The sequence below is a fragment of the Ursus americanus genome, chromosome 2 (genome assembly GCF_024610735.1).
Source record: "Ursus americanus isolate L20-20 chromosome 2, mUrsAme1.1.p, whole genome shotgun sequence".
In the NCBI taxonomy this organism is placed as follows: Eukaryota; Metazoa; Chordata; class Mammalia; order Carnivora; family Ursidae; genus Ursus; species Ursus americanus.
In genome coordinates, this window is record NC_142128.1 from 49,758,770 (window position 1) to 49,779,876 (window position 21,107).

Genomic DNA, 21,107 nt, shown 5'->3' on the forward strand with positions numbered 1-21,107 from the left:
GAGGAAGAAGCAGGCTCATAGCGGAGGAGCCTGATGTGGGGCTGGATCCCAGAACGCTGGGATCACGCCCTGAGCCGAAGGCAGACGCCCAACCGTTATGCCACCCAGACGCCCCACTCTCTCAGAATCTTAACAAAAGATCCCTACAGCTTCGATTGGATCCCATTTCTCTCTGTCTTTCTTCAGTGATAGGAAAATGATTGGTTCCCATCATCTTCAATGTAGATAATCTCGCTGGAGTGAACAATTGCCATACTTCAGACAGCACTGCGGGGTGGAGACACAGACATGTTCCAGAACTTTGCGGATAGATTCTACTTAAACGCTTTTGTGTCTTTGTCAGGCTATGCACATGAAGTTTTAGTTTGGAAACTATGCTCATCGTGATTCTAGCATCTCCCACATGCTTCTTGCTTATTATGGGGCCTGTTGCGTCTTCCATCTTGGTTCATTCTCTATCCTTCCCCGTGAAAAGGAGACTTGCCGCTTCCCTCATGCTAACCCTGGGCTTATCAAGTATCTTTGTGTTTTTGGTGGCTTTGTTCCACTTCCCTTGGCATCTCAATGGCGAGGAACCACAGAAGCAGGGAAGGGACACTTCTGCACACCCTCCAAGCTGGGAGGATGGCTGAAGAGGCTACTTACCATCTTCCCTTGTTGTTCTAAAGTCTCTCACCCTGATCGTGGGGAGAGGAGAGCAGGCAACCTCTGGCAGCTGAACCGCTATGAGAATCCATAAATTGGATTGCTTAACCAACAAATATTTCCTTCTCATAGTTCTGGAGGCTGGAAGTCCAAGATTAGGATGGCCACATGGTGTGGTTCTAGTGAGGGAGTTCTTCCAGGTTTCCTCACATGCGGGAGAGAGAAGGAAAAAGAGCGGGAGTGAGAGCAAGAGAGCACATGCAAGTGAGTGAGCTGGGGTCTTTTCATCCCTTTATAAGGGCACCATGCCCATCATGGGGGTCCTTCCAGTGACCTCATCCAAACCTGATCACCTCTCCAAGACTAAAATACCCCCCAAGCCTATTTACCTCCCAGGCTCCAGATACCATCACTTTGGGTGATATGCATTCAACATATGCATTTTAGGGGACATGCTCAGTGCATGGCACACTCCTGCCTATAGTTTTTATCTTCTAAGCTTTCCCAGAAGCTGACCTCAGTCTTACTTACTAGCTTAGACTGATGGGCTCAGGACCAGCTGTCTTTCAGGCCAGCGTGACTCTTGCTCTCTGCTCCATCGTGGGCACTCTCCAATGGCTGAGATAACAAAGGGAAGCCAGAGGCCTGGGATGGGACAACAAACCCAACTGGTTGTTCATCGCCACACCCACACCCCTGGGATCTGTCCCACGAATGTCTTTTTCTCCACACAGAGTGCTCAGAAGCTCCTGGCAAGGACCAGGTCCCTGTGCTTCTTCACACATTTCATGTAGTTGTGCCTGCTTTCATAGAATACCTACAAGTGGGCTTGCTCTGAGTCCAACTGGAATCAGATAATTAGTTTACAGACAGAAAATATATACTGTTTTAATTTCTCCAACTTGAGTAAGGATTGCTTGGGGAGTTGTGTGCAGCATGCTGTAAAAATAACTCCTTTTAATTATATTTATTTACTTAATGAATCACACCGATAGTAGGTAAGTGGAGTGTTGAGGCAGCCTATGGAGTTGCCCAAAAGCGTCATTTGTCCCATACCTTCTGATTTATCATGTAATTTCATATCCAGTCTTATCTTCTGTTTGCAGGGAACTTCTTGAGGTTTTGAACACCTAGTAAGAGGCAATGCTGGGTCTCGGTTTTGAATCTTTGGGCATCGTTTTTCTTTGAGAACAGTGTCTTGTGCTCTTTCCACATGCATCGGGAACATCATGCAAGGGAGTCAGGAGAGTGTCCTTGGAATCTTCACCCTGGCGCTTAGTAGCCACGTGGCCCTTGGGGGCCACTTCACCTTTCTCAGCAGCAGTCAGTGAAGGCCCCATGAGTTGCCCAAGATAGGAGACAATCAACCTGAGACTGCCTTGGAACATGTGAAGTGTAGATCTCAAGCCTTCCCTGGCCCAGGACACCTCCTGACGCATAGGTTAAGTGGGAGAGGCCATACTTACTATTGTTGTTATTAGTAATGCAATTGGTGGCTGCTGCTTGGCATATGGCCCAGATAGAAAGCACCTGGAAGCTGATCTTCCTGAACTCTTGATCCCCCTTCTCTGTTCTTTTCCCCTCCCATTGAACCTCTCACCACATAACATACAGTTTCCTTATTCATTATGTCTGTTGCCTGTCTCTCCCTCCACTAGAATGGCAGTTCCAGGAGGGATGGGTTTTTGTCTGTGTGATCCCGAGGACTGCTCAGCATCTAGAATAGTATCTGGTACATGCTGGTCACTTAAGTATTTGTTGAAATAATAAGTCTCTTGCTCTGCAGATCACTTCAGTGCTCTCCTTACTTATGCAGATAGTGGCTTCAGGGAGCGGGCAAGGCAGAGGTGGGTCTGCTTGCCTGGCAAACCTGGGCCTTTCTGTAAGATAGGGAATGAGAGCCAATTCCCCTTCCCCAGGTTTGAAGTTGGGACACCGTGGGGATCTCCAAGGGATCCATACCTGGGCTTAGAGCAGGGAGAGCGCTAAGGCCACAGGGCTTTAGGCTGTTGAACTGGGTGTAACACAGAGGCTTAGAAAGTTGTGAGGAAGGTGGTTGCAGCACAACATGGGCTGGATTTTAGGAGGGCCTCCGGTCCTGGCACCCATGGCATCGTTTTTCTTTGAGAACAGTGACTGAGCAAAGTATGGCGTCCAAAGCTGTACCAGGGTGGCAACTTGTGTCCTGGGCATCCCGGCAGCCGTGGGCTGCCATCTGCCCTCAGCTAGTGGGGTGGGAAGGGAAGGCAGGAGTGGAGTAACATGATCGTGTTCTTTCGGTTTGGTGTTTCGGCTCTCTTTGGGATGGTTTCAGGACACAGGGTTCCTGAGAAATTGGGGGTGGGTGGGCTGAGGAGCCTCAAGAAGCCATTACTGAACTCTCTGGAGCAGGGGCTAAGAAAGTTCAAGTAATTAATTTGAAAAATAAAAGAAATGTGACCATATTTGTACCATAAGTTGATTAGGCAGGTTGTACCATTTCTTCACATAGGTAACAATAAATACATCATTTTTGTTTGAATATTCTGTCTTTGTTCCCCCAAATTTCTTCTTTAAGTGTGTATGTGTGTATATTTTAAATCAAATACATCGTTGTTTCCTTTTCTAAACTGTTATAGAGTTTAACATAGAATTTTATAGTTTCTTTTAGTGAGAAAAAAATACCACTAATTTTCAAGTTTGCCTCAGCTCTCACTATGTTTCCAACCCTCATTCATACATTCGAGCTTTATAAATGTATACACACGCGCACACACACACACACACGCACACACACGGTGTGTTCAGCCATTGCATTGTTTATTTCTTAAATGAATTAGGAGAAAGTGCTAATTGCCCTTTCACACAGGATGTACTTCAGATTATGCTTTTTACTGGAGAAGATGCAGGAATCCCTTTTCTAAAATGTGCCTATAAGGCTGCTTCCCATAGAATTACGCATGTCCTGCTTGGCTCACTTGGTGGGGAGGGCGTGTCCCAATTATAAATATGTATGTTTAAAAATGTACCCCCCTCATCCCGTGAGATGCATGATAGACAATTTTTTTCCCCTAGTAGTGGAAACTACTATTTACCATTCTTTGAGTATCTGGGTCTCCTTCTTGCTTTTCCTCTTTTGAATGGTGTGTGTGTGTGTGTATGTGTATGTGAGAGAGAGAGAGAGAGAACGAATATGAATTTTTGACTGCTAGCCCTCTTACAACTGCTGACCCCTCAGAAGGGACCCCTCAGAAGGGTCCCATCTCTTGTAGCAAATAGCCGTGATAGCTCTGAAGAAAAGGTCCGGTGGAAAGAACAGCTGTTAGACCGATGGCACCAAGCACTTGTCAGCCAGGTGCTGGCTTCCGGCAGAAAAGCAGGGTGAGGAGGCGGTGGGAGAAGTGGGGGTGGGGGGCCTGTGGCCGGCCAGGGCTGGAGAGCTGTGCTGCTCAGTCCCTTCCCACCCGCGGAGTGCTCAGAATCCACATGCACGTCCAGATCTCCATCCCAGCTACACTTCCCACTGTCACGGAGATAAGGTCTGACCATTAAAAAACGCAACTCAAGGGAGAGAAGGCAGCAACATCCCAGAAGCCTTAACTACCTTTGGGAGCTCACACTCTTCACGTTACCTTGTTTTAGTAGGATCCTAGGTGGCAAGGGTTGAGCTAAAGGGAAATCATTTAACAAAGGCAAAGCAGAAACTGGCCAAAGGGTGCTCTAGAGAGGAGTAGTGGTGGGGAGGGGATAAAGGGCCAGGTTTGCCCTCTGCATTTCTAGAATGTTCTCCTTTCCCCCGTTTCACAGCACTAAGTTGGCCTTAGCCCACCAGTTGTCCTGTGGGCAGGACCCTTGCATCTGCTCTCTATGCATCCCAGAGCTTCTTATTCTGAGGCCTCCCCCAGGCTTTAAAAACAAAACAAAAACACCAGCCACTGCATCTTAAAGACCAAATTAAAGAGAAAAGATACTTTGTTGTTGTTGAATACATACTGTATTTAACTTTTTTTAATCCCAGAGAAGTGAAATGCAACATCTGTTTGAGTTTATGTAACATCCAAAGACTGACGACTCAGAATTTCCTAATTAAAGTCATTTTTTAAGGCACTCTGCAGAACCAGCTTTCGTCTCTTCCTCGGGGGGCTTTTTCTCCGAACTGCAGCAGAATACCTGGTTTCTCTTTCTTCCAAGCGATACACACATGCTCATGCTTTTCACCTGCTCTTTGTCCAGACAACACCGAAAAACAGCACAATTCCAAAGGGGAAACAGTGAAGGAAGGAAATACATTTGTTGGAGGGGGCAGAGTGGGGGCACAGAGAGGACACTTTTGAGGAAATTAACTGATGGGGTGGTAGCAGAAAAGAGAAGGAGCAGAAGAGAAACGGAACAGGATGGGGTGGGCCAGGTGGCCGGCGGCCAGTAAAATATAGGCTACATTTCCCAGTGAGGTTTAAATTAATTTAGCTGTTCCTTCTTCTTCTTTTTTTCATTTGTAAAGTTCGGGCCAATATAAGGGAGGTATGTCAACATTCTGGAAAATGTACGTAGGTAAGTGTGCTTGCTTGTGCTCATGTACTTATGCAGGGTTGATCTTAGAGATAGGTATGGTTTGGGGAGGGGGGCTCTAAAAAGCTCCCCTGATAAAAAATAATCCCCCTTACTGGCCCAGTGCTGTGCCTGAGATACCCACCCTTAGAGCCACTCCTTCGGATTAAGGCATTATCTGTAGCCCCAATTAAAACATAAAGGTCACCTGGGAGGGGTAACACTCAACTCTTTAGCACCCACTGACTGAACTGTCTGTCACCTATCAGAGAGTAGGACCCTGAGAGATGGGACATAGGGCAGGGACATTCTGACTAATGGGGAAAGAAGGCTTGGTGCTATGGAGCGCAGGAGGGGACAGGCTAGGGAAGAGGGTGTGTGTGAGCTAGTAATCGCCCCAGGAGATGATTCAGATGAGGGAAATCAAGTACTAAAAAAGCCTCTTCCCACATCCCAGGTTTCCTTAGGCTGTGTGTGTGTGTGTGTGTGTGTGTGTGTGTGTGTAACAGTGTATATATTACAACATTCCTGTGTATGTATATAGCATGGGCCCATTATGAACATGGTACATTTCTGCGCATCTTGATGGTTTATATGCAGCAGACGCACATCACACACACACACATTCACACACACGTTTACTCACACTCAGCAATGGAGATCTTGTAAGTGTGAAGGGGGAGACGGCTCTTCTCAGCCATTTGGGATTTGGATGCTGCGCAGTTGTTCGGGGAACTGGCTTGGGGTAATGAGACTCCTTCCTCTGTTACCAGTTGACCCTCATTCAGTTCAGGTGGTTCTGCAGAAATAGCCAAGGCTTGGGTTATCAAGACTCAGCACGGGCCTTCCCATCAGAATTGGGATTTGGAGACATCAGTGTCACCGAAGTGCCCTTTATACCTTTGGAGTTGGGGAGTCTGGGGCAGGTGGAGAGAGAATCTGGCGGGGAGTGGGTTTCTATTCCTAGAAAAGCTGGACACCGTTTGAGAGCCCCTGGGCCGGGTGCAGGCACAGCCTCGGGGTGCAAATGGTGGGACCTGCCACATCTCCAGGGATCTACTCAGGTTGGTTGACCTGTTGGGTAAGCTTGAGTGAGGAGGAGGGACTGGAGAGATGGGAAGAGACTTCTCATTCCCTGGTGGCCGCTCCCATTCTTGGCGAGGCAGAAAGCTCCAGAAGTAGAGGATAAAGGATGTGGATGGGGGGAGGGACGAAGGGAAAAAACACTAGAAGTGCTTCTCAACCCTAGCCTCACATTTGGGTCATCTTTAAAAACACACGTGCCCAGGCTCTAGCCCCAGATTCTGCTGTAATGAGCTGGGTGGGGAGGGGGACTGGGTATGGATGGTTTTTAAGCTCTTCTGGCATCTTTAATGTGCATGTGGCCTTCGGAAGGCGGCACCAGAGCAGAAGAAGTCTAGATCCGAGGTGGCCAGGCTGCAGCTGACTGGCCATCCCCCACCTGAGCACACAGAGCAGGGGAGAGGGGACTGCTGTGAAAGGGAGGGGAGGGTGGAATGCTGGGAGCTTCTATTTGGGTAGTAGAACCTCTCTGCTGATTTGTGTGCCTTTATCGCCTCACTAGAGCTGGTGGTTTCTAACCCCACTTCTGGTTGAAAATCTGGTTGGGGTGGAAGTGTTTGGGCACAGAGAGAGAATGTCCCCCCTCTTTTCTGTGGCTTCAGAGAGGAGTAACTCACTGTGCTCTATGGGGCAAAGAAGACAGATTCTGGGGCTGGACGCCTCAAAGATGGGAGTGGGTTTTCTGCTGTATAATAAATACATATTTCATATATGAATCAACCAGTAAGCAAGCCAATCAATAAACCAATAAATAAAACAATGCACACCTCTTAGGGTGGCTCTCCCCTCACCCCATCAATCCTGCTGACATGCACTTTGCCCTTGGTCACCTGAAGACAACCAGCCTGGTCATGCTGGGGAAGCAGGACTGCTTTGGCCCTGGCTCCAAGGGTCAGAGAAATCTCGAGAGAGTATCAACACTGGCCACCCATGTGGAGAAGGGAGGAAAAGGGGAGATAGGCATTCCCGCTGTTTCCCACCCAAAAGCGTAGGGAGGGAAGGCAAGAGTTTGGGAACCAAGGCTGGGCCATGTGAGGTGTCTGAAGTCCAGGCTGACCAGCTCTTCCGTCCTGGGCAGCTTCACTTTAGAGGGTTGGGGATGGACTTGAGATCTGGATAGACCCCATCTTTCCACACAAAAAGATACAGCAGGCACAGCTCCCACTTCAACACAGCCCACCGAGGGCCAAGCAGCCTGCCCAGCCAGTCCATGGGGAGTGCTGCATGACCCGTGGTGGGGTAGGAGGGGGTACAGGTCAAGGAATGGAGAGGAGACAGGTGGAATGGCACTCGTTTTAATGGGAAATCAGCTGTCCAGGTCCTCAGCTTCTAGAGCCACCAGCCATGGCTCATTTCCTCCTCTTTAGTCTCTGCTGTGTGGTTCTGCTTGCTGGACGTGCCTTGTCCTACTAGGTGACCTGTATGTGGACATGAAAACATGTAAGTAAAATGGGCATTAAGACAGTGACCAAAGAATGTCATTCCTTAAAAGCAGATGTTTATAATCTGGGCTTTATCAATAGATTTCAAGGGGACAAGGACCCTGCAATTTTATGCAAAGTTATTGGGACTTATTTACATATGCATTTCTCTGTAAAGATGGTCTGTAGCTTTTATGTGGGTCTTAAAAAATGATTAAAAACTTAAATAATATTAAGGGAATCCAGATTGTCCATAGGTGTAACCCACCAGCAAGGCACAAAGGGATCTAAAGAAATGGGTGGGCATTCCAGAGCCCCTCATCCCCCACCCCATCCCAAGGCCTTGTTTCTCAGCATATGAAGGCACAAGGAGATTTGCAAGAACTGCTGATTCACCAGAACCCTGTGGCTTACCCCATATTCCTGTGCCTGGGCTCACACTCAAACTGCACTAAAATATCTTGAGTGTAGGTCTATGCTACTCAACTTGCAGTTGTCAGTCAGTTTGTCTCTTTAAGACAACTTGCTGCCACTCTTTTTGTGTGTGGGTGGGTATTTGTATATATCACTTTATGTAATAGTTGTGGTCCTAAAGAAGGAGGTGAACTGAATCTTTCAAATAAAAAGAGTATTTTTGAATGTGTGGAGGGAGGAGTTGCCCTGAGGTAAATCCAAACACCAGACATCTCCTCTTTCTTCCCTGATCATTTTTTCTGCTTTGTGTCTTTGGACTTTTGATATACTGGCTTTGCTTACAGGGACACACGGCTCTAATGGCAGAGCAAGTTTTTCTGAGAACAAAGGAATACGGTTGCATTTTCAGAATGTCTGCATGGTTTCAATTTCAGGAAGAAAACAAATCCCCAATTCTTATAGAGGTTGTCAGATAAACTTGTTTCAGTTGTTTGAAGTTTGCAAACAACCACATTATATGTACAAATGGGGACTTAATAGCCTAGGTTCCTCCATACACCCTGTTCTCTAGCCTGGCTGTTGTGCTCAATGCCTGGTCCCTGTCCTGCGGTGAGTGGGTGGTTAGAGGTGCTGCTGGTGCTGGGCTTTGCCAGCCCTTGATACCTTGCATGGCACAGAATGACTGATGTGGGGGATGATGGCGGAAGTTGGCACATGACCTGGGCACTTGTGTGCGGAAGCTTTAAGGCAACCTCAGAGGCTGTCTGCTGCTCATGGACCATAGTGGACAGAACCCTGTGTGCAAGAGTCACATCATTGTGACGACTGCTTTATACAACCACTATGTTCCTTATTATAACATTCATACTATGTTAACTGTATTCAACTTACTATACAGTACATGTGCCTTTGGGTTAGTGTAACTTTTGTACAGGAAATATTTTAACTGCGTGGTTGAGTTTTGTCTCTCAGTTTCCCCAAGGAAACTCTGCCAGTGTATTCCCACAAGCTTAAAAACTTTGAAGGGGTGACTGTAGCACTGAGAACAGGGCTTTCTTCCCCTTTCACAGATGAAAACGTGAAGATGCCTTGCGTGAGACCTGCAATTTAAAGTCCATTCAAAAGGGCCAGTCTCCTGGTCCCAGCCACCACCCTGAGCATTTGAAAGAGGGAGCTGACTTGGGAAGTGCCTACTTCTTTCCTGAGAAGGAAAGGACAAGATCGTTTTGAATCCAGCTGAGTTTAGAGCTGCTTATTCTCTTGCAACAAAGGCCCTATTTCCTTTCTGATGAATGTGCCCAAAGAAGGCATTTTCCTTTGTTTGATTTTGTGAGTGACTGTTGGGAGCAGGTGTTTTTCTTTTTTTTTCTGTTTTCAGAAGACCCATGAAATTCTTCAGGTGAGACAGCAGGTGAGTCTTCGTCCCTGACGCGTGTATGTGTGTGTGTGTGTGTGTGTGTGTGCACGAGTGTGTGTATGCACACGAAGAGCTAGGTGGTGCGGCGCCTCAGTCCCTGTTCATCTGATATGCATATGCAGAGCCCTTCTTTCTTTCCTAATTAATTAGAAGTAATAGCTTTCTATAGTTTCTGGTACGTGAGGGAGTGAAGTGGGAAATAATTTAATTGGCTGTCTTGCTTTCAAAGCCCAGTTTAATGAAATAGTTCTCAGCCTGAAGTGCATGTATTATCTTTCCTGTTATTTTTCCAATTAACATTTCATTGGATCATGTCTGTGTGGAATATTCTAATTGGTTTGAAGGGTGGGGGTGAGAGGACAAGAGCAGATGGAGAGATAACCAGCTGTTTCTCCTGTCACCAGAGCCCGTGCATGTAGGGATGAGGCTGTAGGCTTTCCCTAGTGCCTTTCCTTGGAAGAGATCAAACAACGCGACAGAATGCCGCTTGTCACCTCACCCGTCCTCACCAAGTCCTCGGGCCAGAAAGGCGTCTCCCCCTCACAGGCAGACTAAGGGAGCGCTTACGAAACTTCGGGGGTTACTTGTGATGTGTGGCGCCAAAGGGGAGAATGAATGGTGCCCAGAGCTTCCTGTGAGCACCGTCTCCCTCTGGGCAGAGACTCTGTTTAGTCTGGCGCATAATAGATGCTCCGTATAAATACTTGCTGGAAGAGTGAGTATCCCGAAGGATCTCACGGTAGCCACCCCCGCCCTTCCTTCCTGTGGAGAAAGCGCATAGAGGGTGGCACAGAGCAGGGCTGGGAGCAGGGTGAGGGAAGCCAGGCGTCCAGGGCAGACACCAAAGGGCGTTCACGCTCAGCAAGTGCAGAGTCGGTCTTTGCACAAACCTGCGCCAAGGGCCTTCTGAAATTTGTACACCCTGGGCGCCTTGGTTGGTTCATCCTCATCCTGAGCCTGGCCTGAGGCAGAGTATTCTGTCCTCCTTCCTGACTCCTCCCTGTTCCCAGAGACATGGGGCCTCAGCCAGCCTGAGACCAGCCCCACACGCAGCCTTCTTGCCGTTTGAATGCTTTGCATGCATCATCAGAGGCCCTCATGGTCCCCAGGGATGTGTGAGGGCAGCTGGGCCACTGCTCTGGGTCTCGGCCTTTGCCCCTCAGTGCTGTAATGCTAGTCTCTTCTCCCTTCTCTTGGCATTTCTGACCCACACTCACTGGCTTTAAGGACTGAGCCACATGTTTTGGATTAGCTAAGGACCACTGGGAGCCTGGAGGCAGGGGAGAGGCTCCTGTGTGTGGTCATGTGGCCTGCGGGTCAGAGGCCTGGCTTCATATTTATCCTGGTGAGAAGAGCGGGTGGGTTCTCTTCTGGAACACTCCCCAGCTGGGCAAGATTACCTCTCTCCTCAGAGGGCCTGAGGTGCTGGGCGCAGCTGGGGGAGAGGCGCAGCGGTATGTGGGGCCAGGGGTCTTTGGGAAGCAGGTCTGAAGCAAGCTGTGTGGCTGGTCCAGGTGGGACCATGTGGAATGGGGCCGCAGCGGGCAGCATGGGCAGAGAGAGGGGCCTTGACCAAATATGCCTGCTGTGTGGTGGGACAGCCTGGAGGGTGGAACATTTGGAGAAGTATATCCTTCCTTTGTGTGCACTCTCAGAGCCAAATCTGTAGTGTGACCTCCAAACTGTGGAGTCCTAGCCAAGATCTGGGGTGTCAGAAACTGTGTAGAAACGGGACAGTGGGAGATCCACCCCTAACACTATATATATAATTATTTCCCTCTCTGTATCAGTGGAAACCCACAAAAAGGTGTGTGTTTGTGTGTGTGTGTGTGTGTGTGTAAAATTATTATTATCATCATTTTCTGCCTCTGTATCTCTTGCCTGAGCTCAAGACAGGAAAGGTGGGAAAGGTGCCCCTGCCCCTGGCTGGCTTCTCTGGGCGGCTTAAACCAGGCAAAGTGTGCTGGAATTTCAAGTCTGGCCCAGATCTGATGTTCAGCCTCCTTTCCTGTCCAGAGTTGTAGCTGCAAGTTCTGCCCAGAGCTGCTTTCTACAGGGCTATGTAGTGGTCTCCTTTCTTTTCCTGACTGCCAGGGTCCAGGCCTCTCCAGCAAGCTGTTTGGGGGCAGGGAGAGCTCAAAGCCCACCACCCTCCACTGAAGCCAGGCTTAATTGGCGGGGAGAGTGGGTTTCCCTGAAATGATTTTGGACTGCCCAGCAGATGGAACTTGAGATTGTGCCACTAGCACTGGGCCCTGTGATTCTACTGATGTAACAATATCTTACAACAGGCAGCACGTTAGACATTTTGGGAGTGTTTCCAGACATCATCCCACTGTGTCTTCCTGACTGTGATGTTGGCTGGGTTGTATTAGTGGCTCAGTTAACAGAAGAGGAAATGGAAGACCAGGTGAATTAAATGATTTGCGCAAGGTCTCTTCACCAGCTGGATCTCAAGTCACTCTGAGGTCCTGGGCTCTGGCCTCCTACTTCAGAGCACCCAAATGGGCCTCCCTTCCGATGAGGAATAGGAGACAGATCACCTGAAGGCACAGAGCCGGGGATAGCTGAACCCAGACTCTTCTGGAGAGCTGATTCTGTCTTGTCAAACTGCATCCAGGGATCAATCAAAAGGATCAGTCTGCATTCCTGCAAAGACACCCTCTCCTAGTTAGTCAGCCCTGCCCAAGGAACAGCAGTGGCTGGACACACAGAAAAATGCTTGCATTGAATGAGGGAGAGAATGTTTTGTGAGAATGGAGTGCAGGTATGCAGCCAGAAAACTGAAGCTCAAATCCTCCATGCACCACATTAGAGTGACCTTGGACAGGTCACTTGACCTTTCTCCTCAAATCCTTCATCTGTAAAATGGGAACATAGGGCAGCTCTTATAGGATCGTTGAGAACAAAATGACAGAATCTCTGTGTCTTTGCTGTGTAAGGTGTAACATACTAATCAAAGGGGAGTTGTTGTTAATAATAAGAATAGAAAGATTAGGCCAATACTGAGATTTCCTGTCTGCAACAGAGCTCTTTTTACTCTGTGGAAAGGACAGGAAAAACCCTTTGTAAACTGTAAAGCACAGTACGTCTGGAAGGAATCCTTAGTGGGACTGAGGTTAGCTGTAGGATCCATTGTAGGAGGGAGCATGGCCACCGCCCTAACTCCCCAGATGCATTCCGGCAAAAGTGTTTGAGGATGGCCAAATAACCTTGACTGTCTCTGGCCACCGAGCTGGCAAATCTCCTGCAGGCCTTCTAAAGGCAGATGTCCTACCAGGGAAACTGGAACCAGATGTACTCAAGATCTCAAAAGAAATTAATGGCAATAAGACTCTGGGGTAAAAATATCTGTGTGCACTGAGCTTGCTCACTCAGCGCCCTTCCTATCTGAGGATCATTTAGGCTTAATTATAGAGTTCAGGCGTTCATTGGGTTTTTGATTAATTTTCTTTTCAGCTTGAGGAGTGTGTGAGTGTAGTGAGTCCCTGTGTGTGTGTGTGTGTGTGTGTGTGTGTGTGTGTTTACATCTTTCTCTGCAACTCAGTTGGGAGCTGGCTCTGGTGATGTCTAATTGTGCCCTCAGTTCTAACAAGAACGTTCGATGTGCCAACCAGAGCTCGGAAAGCCATTGTGTGCATTGCCTCCGCCCCAGGGGCCTCTCCTGCCACGGCGAGGGATGGCGGCTGGCAGGGCCTTTGCTCAGCTGGGTCCTCAGCTGTGGGGTGCACGCTCTCCTCCTCCTTTTGTGCTTATGGGGCGTTGAAGGGGCTCTGAGACCAGGGGGAGCAGACTTCCTCCTCTACTAATGACCAGGGCTGTGTTAAGAGCTGCCAAGTAACAGCAGCTCCCCAACCCTGCAGCCCCCGACAGGCATTTTTGGGGCCAATCTCCCTGGAGATTACAAGGTTCTCTGCCTAAGAAAACAGTGTTCGTCCTCTTATTTTTAATACGTCCATCCAGTAGTTGGTAGGGACTATGTGGTTGTGGAGGTGAGAGTGTTTTGCTTTCTCCCTTGCTTCCTTCTCTTTGGTGCCCTCCGGGCAGGGAACACCTGGGGAGGCCCCCACAGTACAGTGTCCTAGCATGGGATTTGGAGCCAAATGGCCCAGTTTGAATCCTAGTTCCCGACATTTCCTGGTTGTGCGCCCATGGATAAGTCACTTAACCCCTTTGGATCTCAATTTATTTTCTCTAAAATGGGGACAGTAATATCAACAACAACATTACACTCCCCGCAAGACTGTCTGGGGAAGAGGCATGCGAAGAGGCATGTAGAAGCCATTGGTAAAATACTCTATAAATCACAGTTCTCTTATTTTACTGCTCAGAATTGCTGCTTAGAATGCGATTTTGCCCTTATCATTCCTAGCACTAGGAGATGGGGGGGGGTTGTAAACAGGCCCATGGAATGGGAGGTGGAGAGAGAACTAGCCTCCAACCTTCCCATGGGCCGTGGACCAAAGCACTGACCTGGGAATAGAAAATCCATGCTGCAAAGGGCCCAGATTAAGAGTTCAATCTCAAAACAGCTGTCATGGATAAGAGGGAATCTGGAATATTCATTTTTTGACATAATGGTAATGAAGATTTCACCCTATTTTTTAAAGGAAGAACTCAATTGTCTCTAGTGCTGGGAGGGTGATTGGTTCAGGGTTGGACACAGGAGAGGACTGTGGGTCTCAGGTCAGTGCACCCATGCTGTGCTATGAGATTTGGGAGACCCAAGCTCTTCTCTTGGTTCTGGTGCTAATTAGGTCTGTGACCCTGAATAGATGGGCTGATTTAACTGGACCTCCATTTCCTTGAGACTGTGGAAGAAAAGACCTCAAAGGTGACTACATTTAAGATCTATTACCTGACAAAATGCTCTTTCCCACATGGAATTAAAAGCTTTTGTGCTACCAGAAACCATTGCATTATGTGTGTGTCCAGAATTCAAGTATAGTCTTAAGACCACCCAACTAAAACCTGATCAAGGCATGGAATGAGCCTCTCTAAACTGATGGCCTCTGGCATCAGACCCCAGGGACTCTCAGGGGAAGAAAAGCCTGGTGGGAGGATGAGGTGACCGCAATAGAGGTTTCCAGGTGAATTCTCTCTTGCTGGAGAGCCTTTCATTTGGCAATATCCTGTCTAAGCTGAAAGGTAACGATCTAAGCATCACAGAAAGAAAAGGGATTGTTTCCTTGCAAAACCACTTTAACTTTAAAATAATCGGCTGAAGGGCAGTGGAGCATTCTTCCAGGCTCATTCCAGAACGGAGAGACCCAACTTCACAGCTCGCAATAGTATCACCAACAATAATCATAATGTGTATTTGCCCAAGGGCTTTTACCTTTTATATGCACTTTCCCCTCTATTTTTCTCATTTTGTTATTACATAATTTTCCAGAAAACTGGCCAGGTCATTTCTTTTCAAACTCTGAAAAGTGCGAATTTTCAGCAGGAACAAGTCTAGCTATGTATGCTGCCCCTTGGTTTCTACAGATATGCCCTTGAGAAAGTTATGCTGTACGTAAATGTAATTGTGGGAGTCATATCTTGTTTTAATGGATGGGCAAGGGGAATTTAAAAACAGAAATCTTGTACAGGATTTTGTAATGATGTAGCGATCATTTCTCATTAATCAGTTTGTTGCAATTTTGGATTTTTAAATATCAGGTTTTCTTAAGCTAGGGCCACGTGGGTTAGATTCCAGGATTGGTGTCCTAGCATCCCATAAGGGTGGCATCTAATTCAATCAGAAGGAGAGTTTGTTGTGTCGGACGTCAGAGTGGAAAATAGGCAGCTTTATTTTAGCCATGGAGCTCTTTGGAGCCCCCATAAAAAAACAAGGAAGCATGGGAAGGACAGTGGAATCCAAATGTAACAGCTGAATTATTTTTAAATGGAATGTCTCCAGGTCTTCTGTGAGTCACTGATGTGTCATTAATGTGCTGTTATAAATAGCTCAGCTTGCCATCAATAACTAATCTATAAGAGAGTAGCTGGTGGTTGGGGTGTGAGGTTAACGCTACATGATTTCAAATGGATCTGTTAACCCTCTCTTGTAAATAAGCACCATCCCCTAGGACTAGAACCTGAAAGAAATTAGACTTAACTGCATTTTTAATAAAAGTAATAAAAAAAGTCCCCCTGGTTTTCCTTCTCCATTCTCAGACTCTGGTAGAAGACATCATTGGAGCCAACCATAGGACTGTAATTACTCTGAACTTCAGCTCTTTCACCTCTGAAATTAGGCTGCCAGTGTCCATCCATAAAATCTACAATGACATTGTGACAGTTTTATAATTATTTTGCTTGGGGGATTTTGAATGAAGAAACCGTGTGTGTGTGTGTGTGTGTGTGTGTGTGTGTGTGTGTATCACAATTCGCATGATTGAGAATAAATTAAAGACTCTTTTCTGGGTGTTGTAAGCTGGAAGACTGGGAAAAATCCTTATTGTAAAGACTGGAGACTCTTTGAAAGTTGGATGTTGGCCTGACTAAAGGAAATGTCTCTTATCCTTGATGGTTAGATCTCAGCCGTATAGTCTTGCATAATGTGAGCAGCTCAGATTTTCATTGAAGAGCTCTGAAGTTAAGCATTATGAGGCACTTCCTCACAAGTGTTCATGCAGTTAAAGTTGAGCTTCTGTGAAATTGAGCTAAAATAAACATATCTAAAGTGTATGTGCCGGGCTACAAGGACATATGTAGGGACTGCTGGCACATGTGTTGGTCATGCTATCAGCATCCTGGTGTGTATGCTTGCATGTGTGCATGTATATACATATGTGCATTCTGTATGTTCACATCATTCAGAAGCTAAAAAGACCTCAAAAGAATGAAAATAGTATTCTTATTTGTTAAAATGTTCTCAAAATCCTACATGGATTCCATGGTTTATAAATAGTTATCTTTTTCTAAATTTAGGGCTGGTAATGGGAACAGGATAAGCAGCTGTAAACAAAATCATAATTAAGGTTTCACCAAAAAACATGGTGAAGTCCCCAAATATCATAGCTTCTGCAGGATACAGGAACTGTCTATCCAAATACTGTGATAAAGGATACTCAGCACAGTCAGATTTTGGAAAGAGGTGGGTAGATGGAACCATTGAGGGCACCGTCTGTCTGTTCACATCAGAACCCTGGACAGTTCCCAGGAGACTCCCCTTCAGAATGGAGCAAATATCAATATATCTCTAGTTCTCTAAGTGTACCTTTCATTCCACTGAGTATGTTGAAGATCTGATTGTCTACTAATAAATTCATAAGTATTAATTTGTAGTAACAACTTATTCCTCCTTCTCCCCATTCTTTTCACCGCCCGACTTTCATTCCACCTCCTTCCCCGAGCACCCTCCAGTCAGACAGTGGGACTGTCTTACAAACACCTGGTGTGGATGTTTTCACTTCCACTTCTAATTGGTTGGGAAGCAGCATTTGCCACAGGCACTGTTTAATTTTGTTTCCATCCCCTGCATCTCACAGGAAAGAAATGGTCAGTAGTTCGGATAAAAGAATCATCCTGGTCAGCTCCAAAATATGGCTACTTGCATGGTAATCACAGCAAGTCTGTCAAATCAGTGATTTCTTTATTCCTAAAAGGAAGGGACTTTTCCTAAGGATTATGGTTCTACCGCCCAAGAAGCAGCCCTACTCTTCATAAGTGGCTGCAAAGGCTGGCAAACCAAGAGGTCTGCTTTGGCTCAGAAACTCAGTTTGGCTCCTGCCACCCCTGGCAACCTCACTGCGTGTCATAGCGTCATGTGCTCCACACACAGTCAGGCCAGTCTGCTTCTACTTAGGAGGGATCACAACCAGAGGTGGTCCTCGTTTGGGCCTCCACATGAGGACCTGGGCATCGTTGGCATTAGGTTTCACTAGTGCATTGGGGGGGATGGGTTCCATCCGGCTCAGGATCCGGGGCTGCTCCTGCTGAGTCCTGCCCACCAGCCGGGCCCGTTGCCCCAAGAGCTGAAGAGGGTCCACCTCAATGTCCACCCTCATCCTCCACTTGATGGTCTGTAGAATGATCTTCTCCTTCGTGGTGGTATTCATGGCCACCAGCCAGGTAGTGAAACTTTGGTCCCTCTTGATCCTTGTGAGCAGTGGCACATTGCTGTCACTCACTGGCACTGCCCACGTCACACTTGGGTAGAAGTTGTCATTCATGCTGACGGAGAACCTGGAGATCTTGTTGGTGGGACCAACCAGGGTCACAGTTTCTGTGGTGTTCCCATACCAAGGGTAGCTCACCCCATCTGAGTCACTGATGGCTTTTACTCTCCCTTCCCTCAAGTCAGGTAGTTCCCAGCTTGACCTGGCAAAGCAGAAGAGATGCACAAGAAAAGAAGAGGCTGAATGAATTTTTCAAAAGCTGGAGAGGTGCCCACCACTTACTAACACAGTCAATTTGGGCAAAATGGGAAGTTCAGAGGGGAATTCAGGTCAGAAAGTTCTATGCTGTGCTGCTTCAGGATTAAATAGGGACAAATCAAAACAACACAAAGATTTAAAAGGAATACAAAAACAAGTTAAATAAAATCTTAGCTGGTCCAGCTGGAAACAGGAAGCTCAGAGAGGCATTTGTGAACCCCACAGAGGAATCAGCTAGTTGGGATGGTGGAACTGTAATTAGCTGGTTAGAGGCATTCCATTGCAAGAACCATTTTCTTGGGAAGTATGAGTGTAAGGTTTGTTTGTTGGGAAGAGGTGGTGACAGTTTGATGTACTTGGAAGGAAGTCCCAGGAAGGTACCAGGAAGGAGGGCAAAAGGAGGCACAGTTAAGGGTTACATCAATTTCCCAGAAAAATCACAGTAGTAGAATTTCTACTCAACAAAGAAGGTTGCTTAAATTCCAGTCATTGGCCAATCTAGCACTTGGCAAACAGACATAGAAACTGATAACACAAGGAGATCGTGGTCACCTTGGAAACCACTTCAATGCAAATGTTGTGCTGTAGGCTGGCATACATAGTCTCTACTGTGCTGTTCTCCCACTGACTTCAGGTCCAGCCTGGAAGTCCAATTGCTTAGTTTAGCAAAATTGCCATTCTGGACACTTTGCTACTCCTTCTGGCTGCCCCTGACCTTAGCCCATGTCACTCTCCTCTGCTCACCACCACCACCACCACCACCACCACCACCACCATCATCATCATCATCATCATAACTGATACTTATTGAACACTTGCTCTATTCCAACCACTGTGCAAAGTACTTTAACTATGTTATCTCAGTTAACATTCAAAATGTTCCACAAGATAAATGAATTTCTATTTCTATTTTATACACGAGAGGATGGAAGTTTAAAGATGTTAAGGTCCACACCAAGGGTTCTACAGATTGTAAGAGGTGGAGTTGGGAGTTATATGCCTCTAGAGTCTGCTTTTGACCACTATACCTTACCACCTCCTGGTTCTGGAGAAAGCCAGAGTGGAGGGGACTCAGGTTGTCCAGTGTGCTTACAGCTCCCAGAGCGGCTATGGGGGAGTTGGATTGAATCCAAAGAGAAGCAGAAGTCTGGTCAGCAGAGCCCAACTATGCATTCTCCATATATCCACTGCTGGGACTGGGAATGATTCTCAGTGATATTGCAGAAGAATTTAATAATTTTAAAAAATGAGATGCTCCACTCATCAGCCAAGACGTGTAGCCTTGTTTGATATAAAGTTCTTCCTTTTATTAAGTGACGGAAGATCCTACAGGGCTTTATACGAATGGCTTAAGAGAGAGTTGCTTTGTCAACTGATGCAGAAATGTCTCAGCATCCTTTACCATCACACGGGGACATGGAGACACTAACTGCTGCCCCTGGCTGGCCCCCACAGCACCCCCTGTGAGCCCACAGCTGCAACAACCATTTCTCTTGTCTCCATGCCCCCGGTAGCTGCTGAGAGTACTTGCAGTGTATCATGATTGGCAGAAATGAAGAAGAGGAAATGACCTCAAGTAGAAAGTCAGAGACAGCCCATTTTGCTGCACATGCTTATTGTAGCTGTGCCAATGAGTAGCTCCCTGATAATGCCACAGCCATTTCTTACTGTACAAAGGGGCGTAAATGTTGTTTGAGCGGGATAGAATCATATATGCATCAGAAGTCAGATGAGACCCAGTCTGCTTGTTGGGTTTATGAAGTGGACACACTGGAGTCAGCTACTGGCCCCCAGCCAAAGTGTGGAGACAATTATTAAGTCACCAGGCATTTACTTTCTGTGTTGCCTCAACTCTGTTCTCCATTTAGGTTACAGTGACTAGGCCTGCTTTGGGTTCCTTTGGTTCCTTTGTGGGACGGGAAGACAAGCATTCTCGGCAGTATAAAATTGTACTTGTTCTCCTGTCTTAGACACAGTGCCAGCTGTGGCATATTGGTTGGCGAATTTTTTATTCTGGTTGATTCTTGGGTTTTGATTCTGTTATAACACTGTCCTTTTCAGGACTGGCTATCTTACTGGTTGATTAAGATACTTTGTCTAAAGAGTCTTCACAGTTCATATTTTTGCCCCCACCTTCCTGTCAAGAGCTATATAAGCAGACTTAAGCCCAGGGTTCTAGAACTCAGTCATGTGAGAAATTGACAAAGCTTAGTTTGGTGCCAGATTTTCTGCAGAGATAATACAATAAAGTTGGACTCTTGTGCCTGTCTTGGGAGAGAAGGAAGATACCCTTTTCTTGGAGGATTCTGTGGAATAGAGAAAACAAGCTTCTTAATCATCACATCAAAACAAAGGCACCTGGCTGAGTGTAGCCAATGGGCGTGGTGACCTTGGGAGGCTATGTACTCAGTCTATCCACATTGCTGTGACTTCTGACACTGCTCTGTTGGAAATCCTTTGGGTCCATGCTCCCATGGATATATCCAGCTCTTTACAGGTCTCAAGTTACACTATAATTATTTGTTTATGTGTCTGTTTTCCCCATTAGATTATGATTTCCTTGAGGCTTGGGATTGTGACTTATTTTCAAGTCATTAGTATCTTGCACATTGTTGGCATATAGTAGATCTTAATACATTTTTGTCGAAGGAATAAATATTTTATTTGAATCACTTTCATGCCTCTCTACCTGGAGCTTGGTAGAGCTTGTATACAACAAAGTGCTTTATCACAGTTTTACCCTTTATATATTCCCTCACCTTTAAAAAAAAGACTAACATCTACTACCTATGTATTCTATTATTAGAATAGCACCATGCTTAACACTGAAAGTTATTTATCCTTGAGGGGGAGGCAGACAAGCCACACACAAATAAAAATGAATGAACTGGTGGATATAAATGTATTTAGTGACTGTTCATGTCATTATATACCTACATACAAAAGTGAATGACACAGACTTGGAGTGATACAGGATGTTGGAGACACGGACGTCCATGTAGGCTATAGAGGGAGAGCTTTGCAGAGGAAATGGGATGTGACCTGTGGGAACAGAGAAAGGCACACCCTGGTAGGAGGTTCTACCATGGGCAAACATGTGGCCTTAAGCATGAACATGGAGTGTCCAGGAAACAGAGAGACCACCTGGGAAGAGTAGAGACAAGCCTGGGTGGGCAGGGCAGAGTCAGTCTGTGAAGTAGCCTTTAATAATAGGCTTAGGCACTGGGGCTTCAT

General features: G+C 46.7%; 1 protein-coding gene across 1 annotated transcript in view; it reads right to left on the minus strand.

The window, feature by feature from the left end:
• Positions 1 to 17,072: 17,072 nt before the first annotated feature.
• FAM78B (family with sequence similarity 78 member B) overlaps positions 17,073 to 21,107 on the minus strand; it is a 71,789-nt gene continuing 67,754 nt past the window's right edge. The window contains exon 2 of the mRNA XM_045809717.2: positions 17,073 to 17,817. Within this exon, the coding sequence (XP_045665673.1) occupies positions 17,295 to 17,817 (523 nt within the window). The 3' untranslated portion in view covers positions 17,073 to 17,294. The remainder of the gene's footprint in view (positions 17,818 to 21,107) is intronic.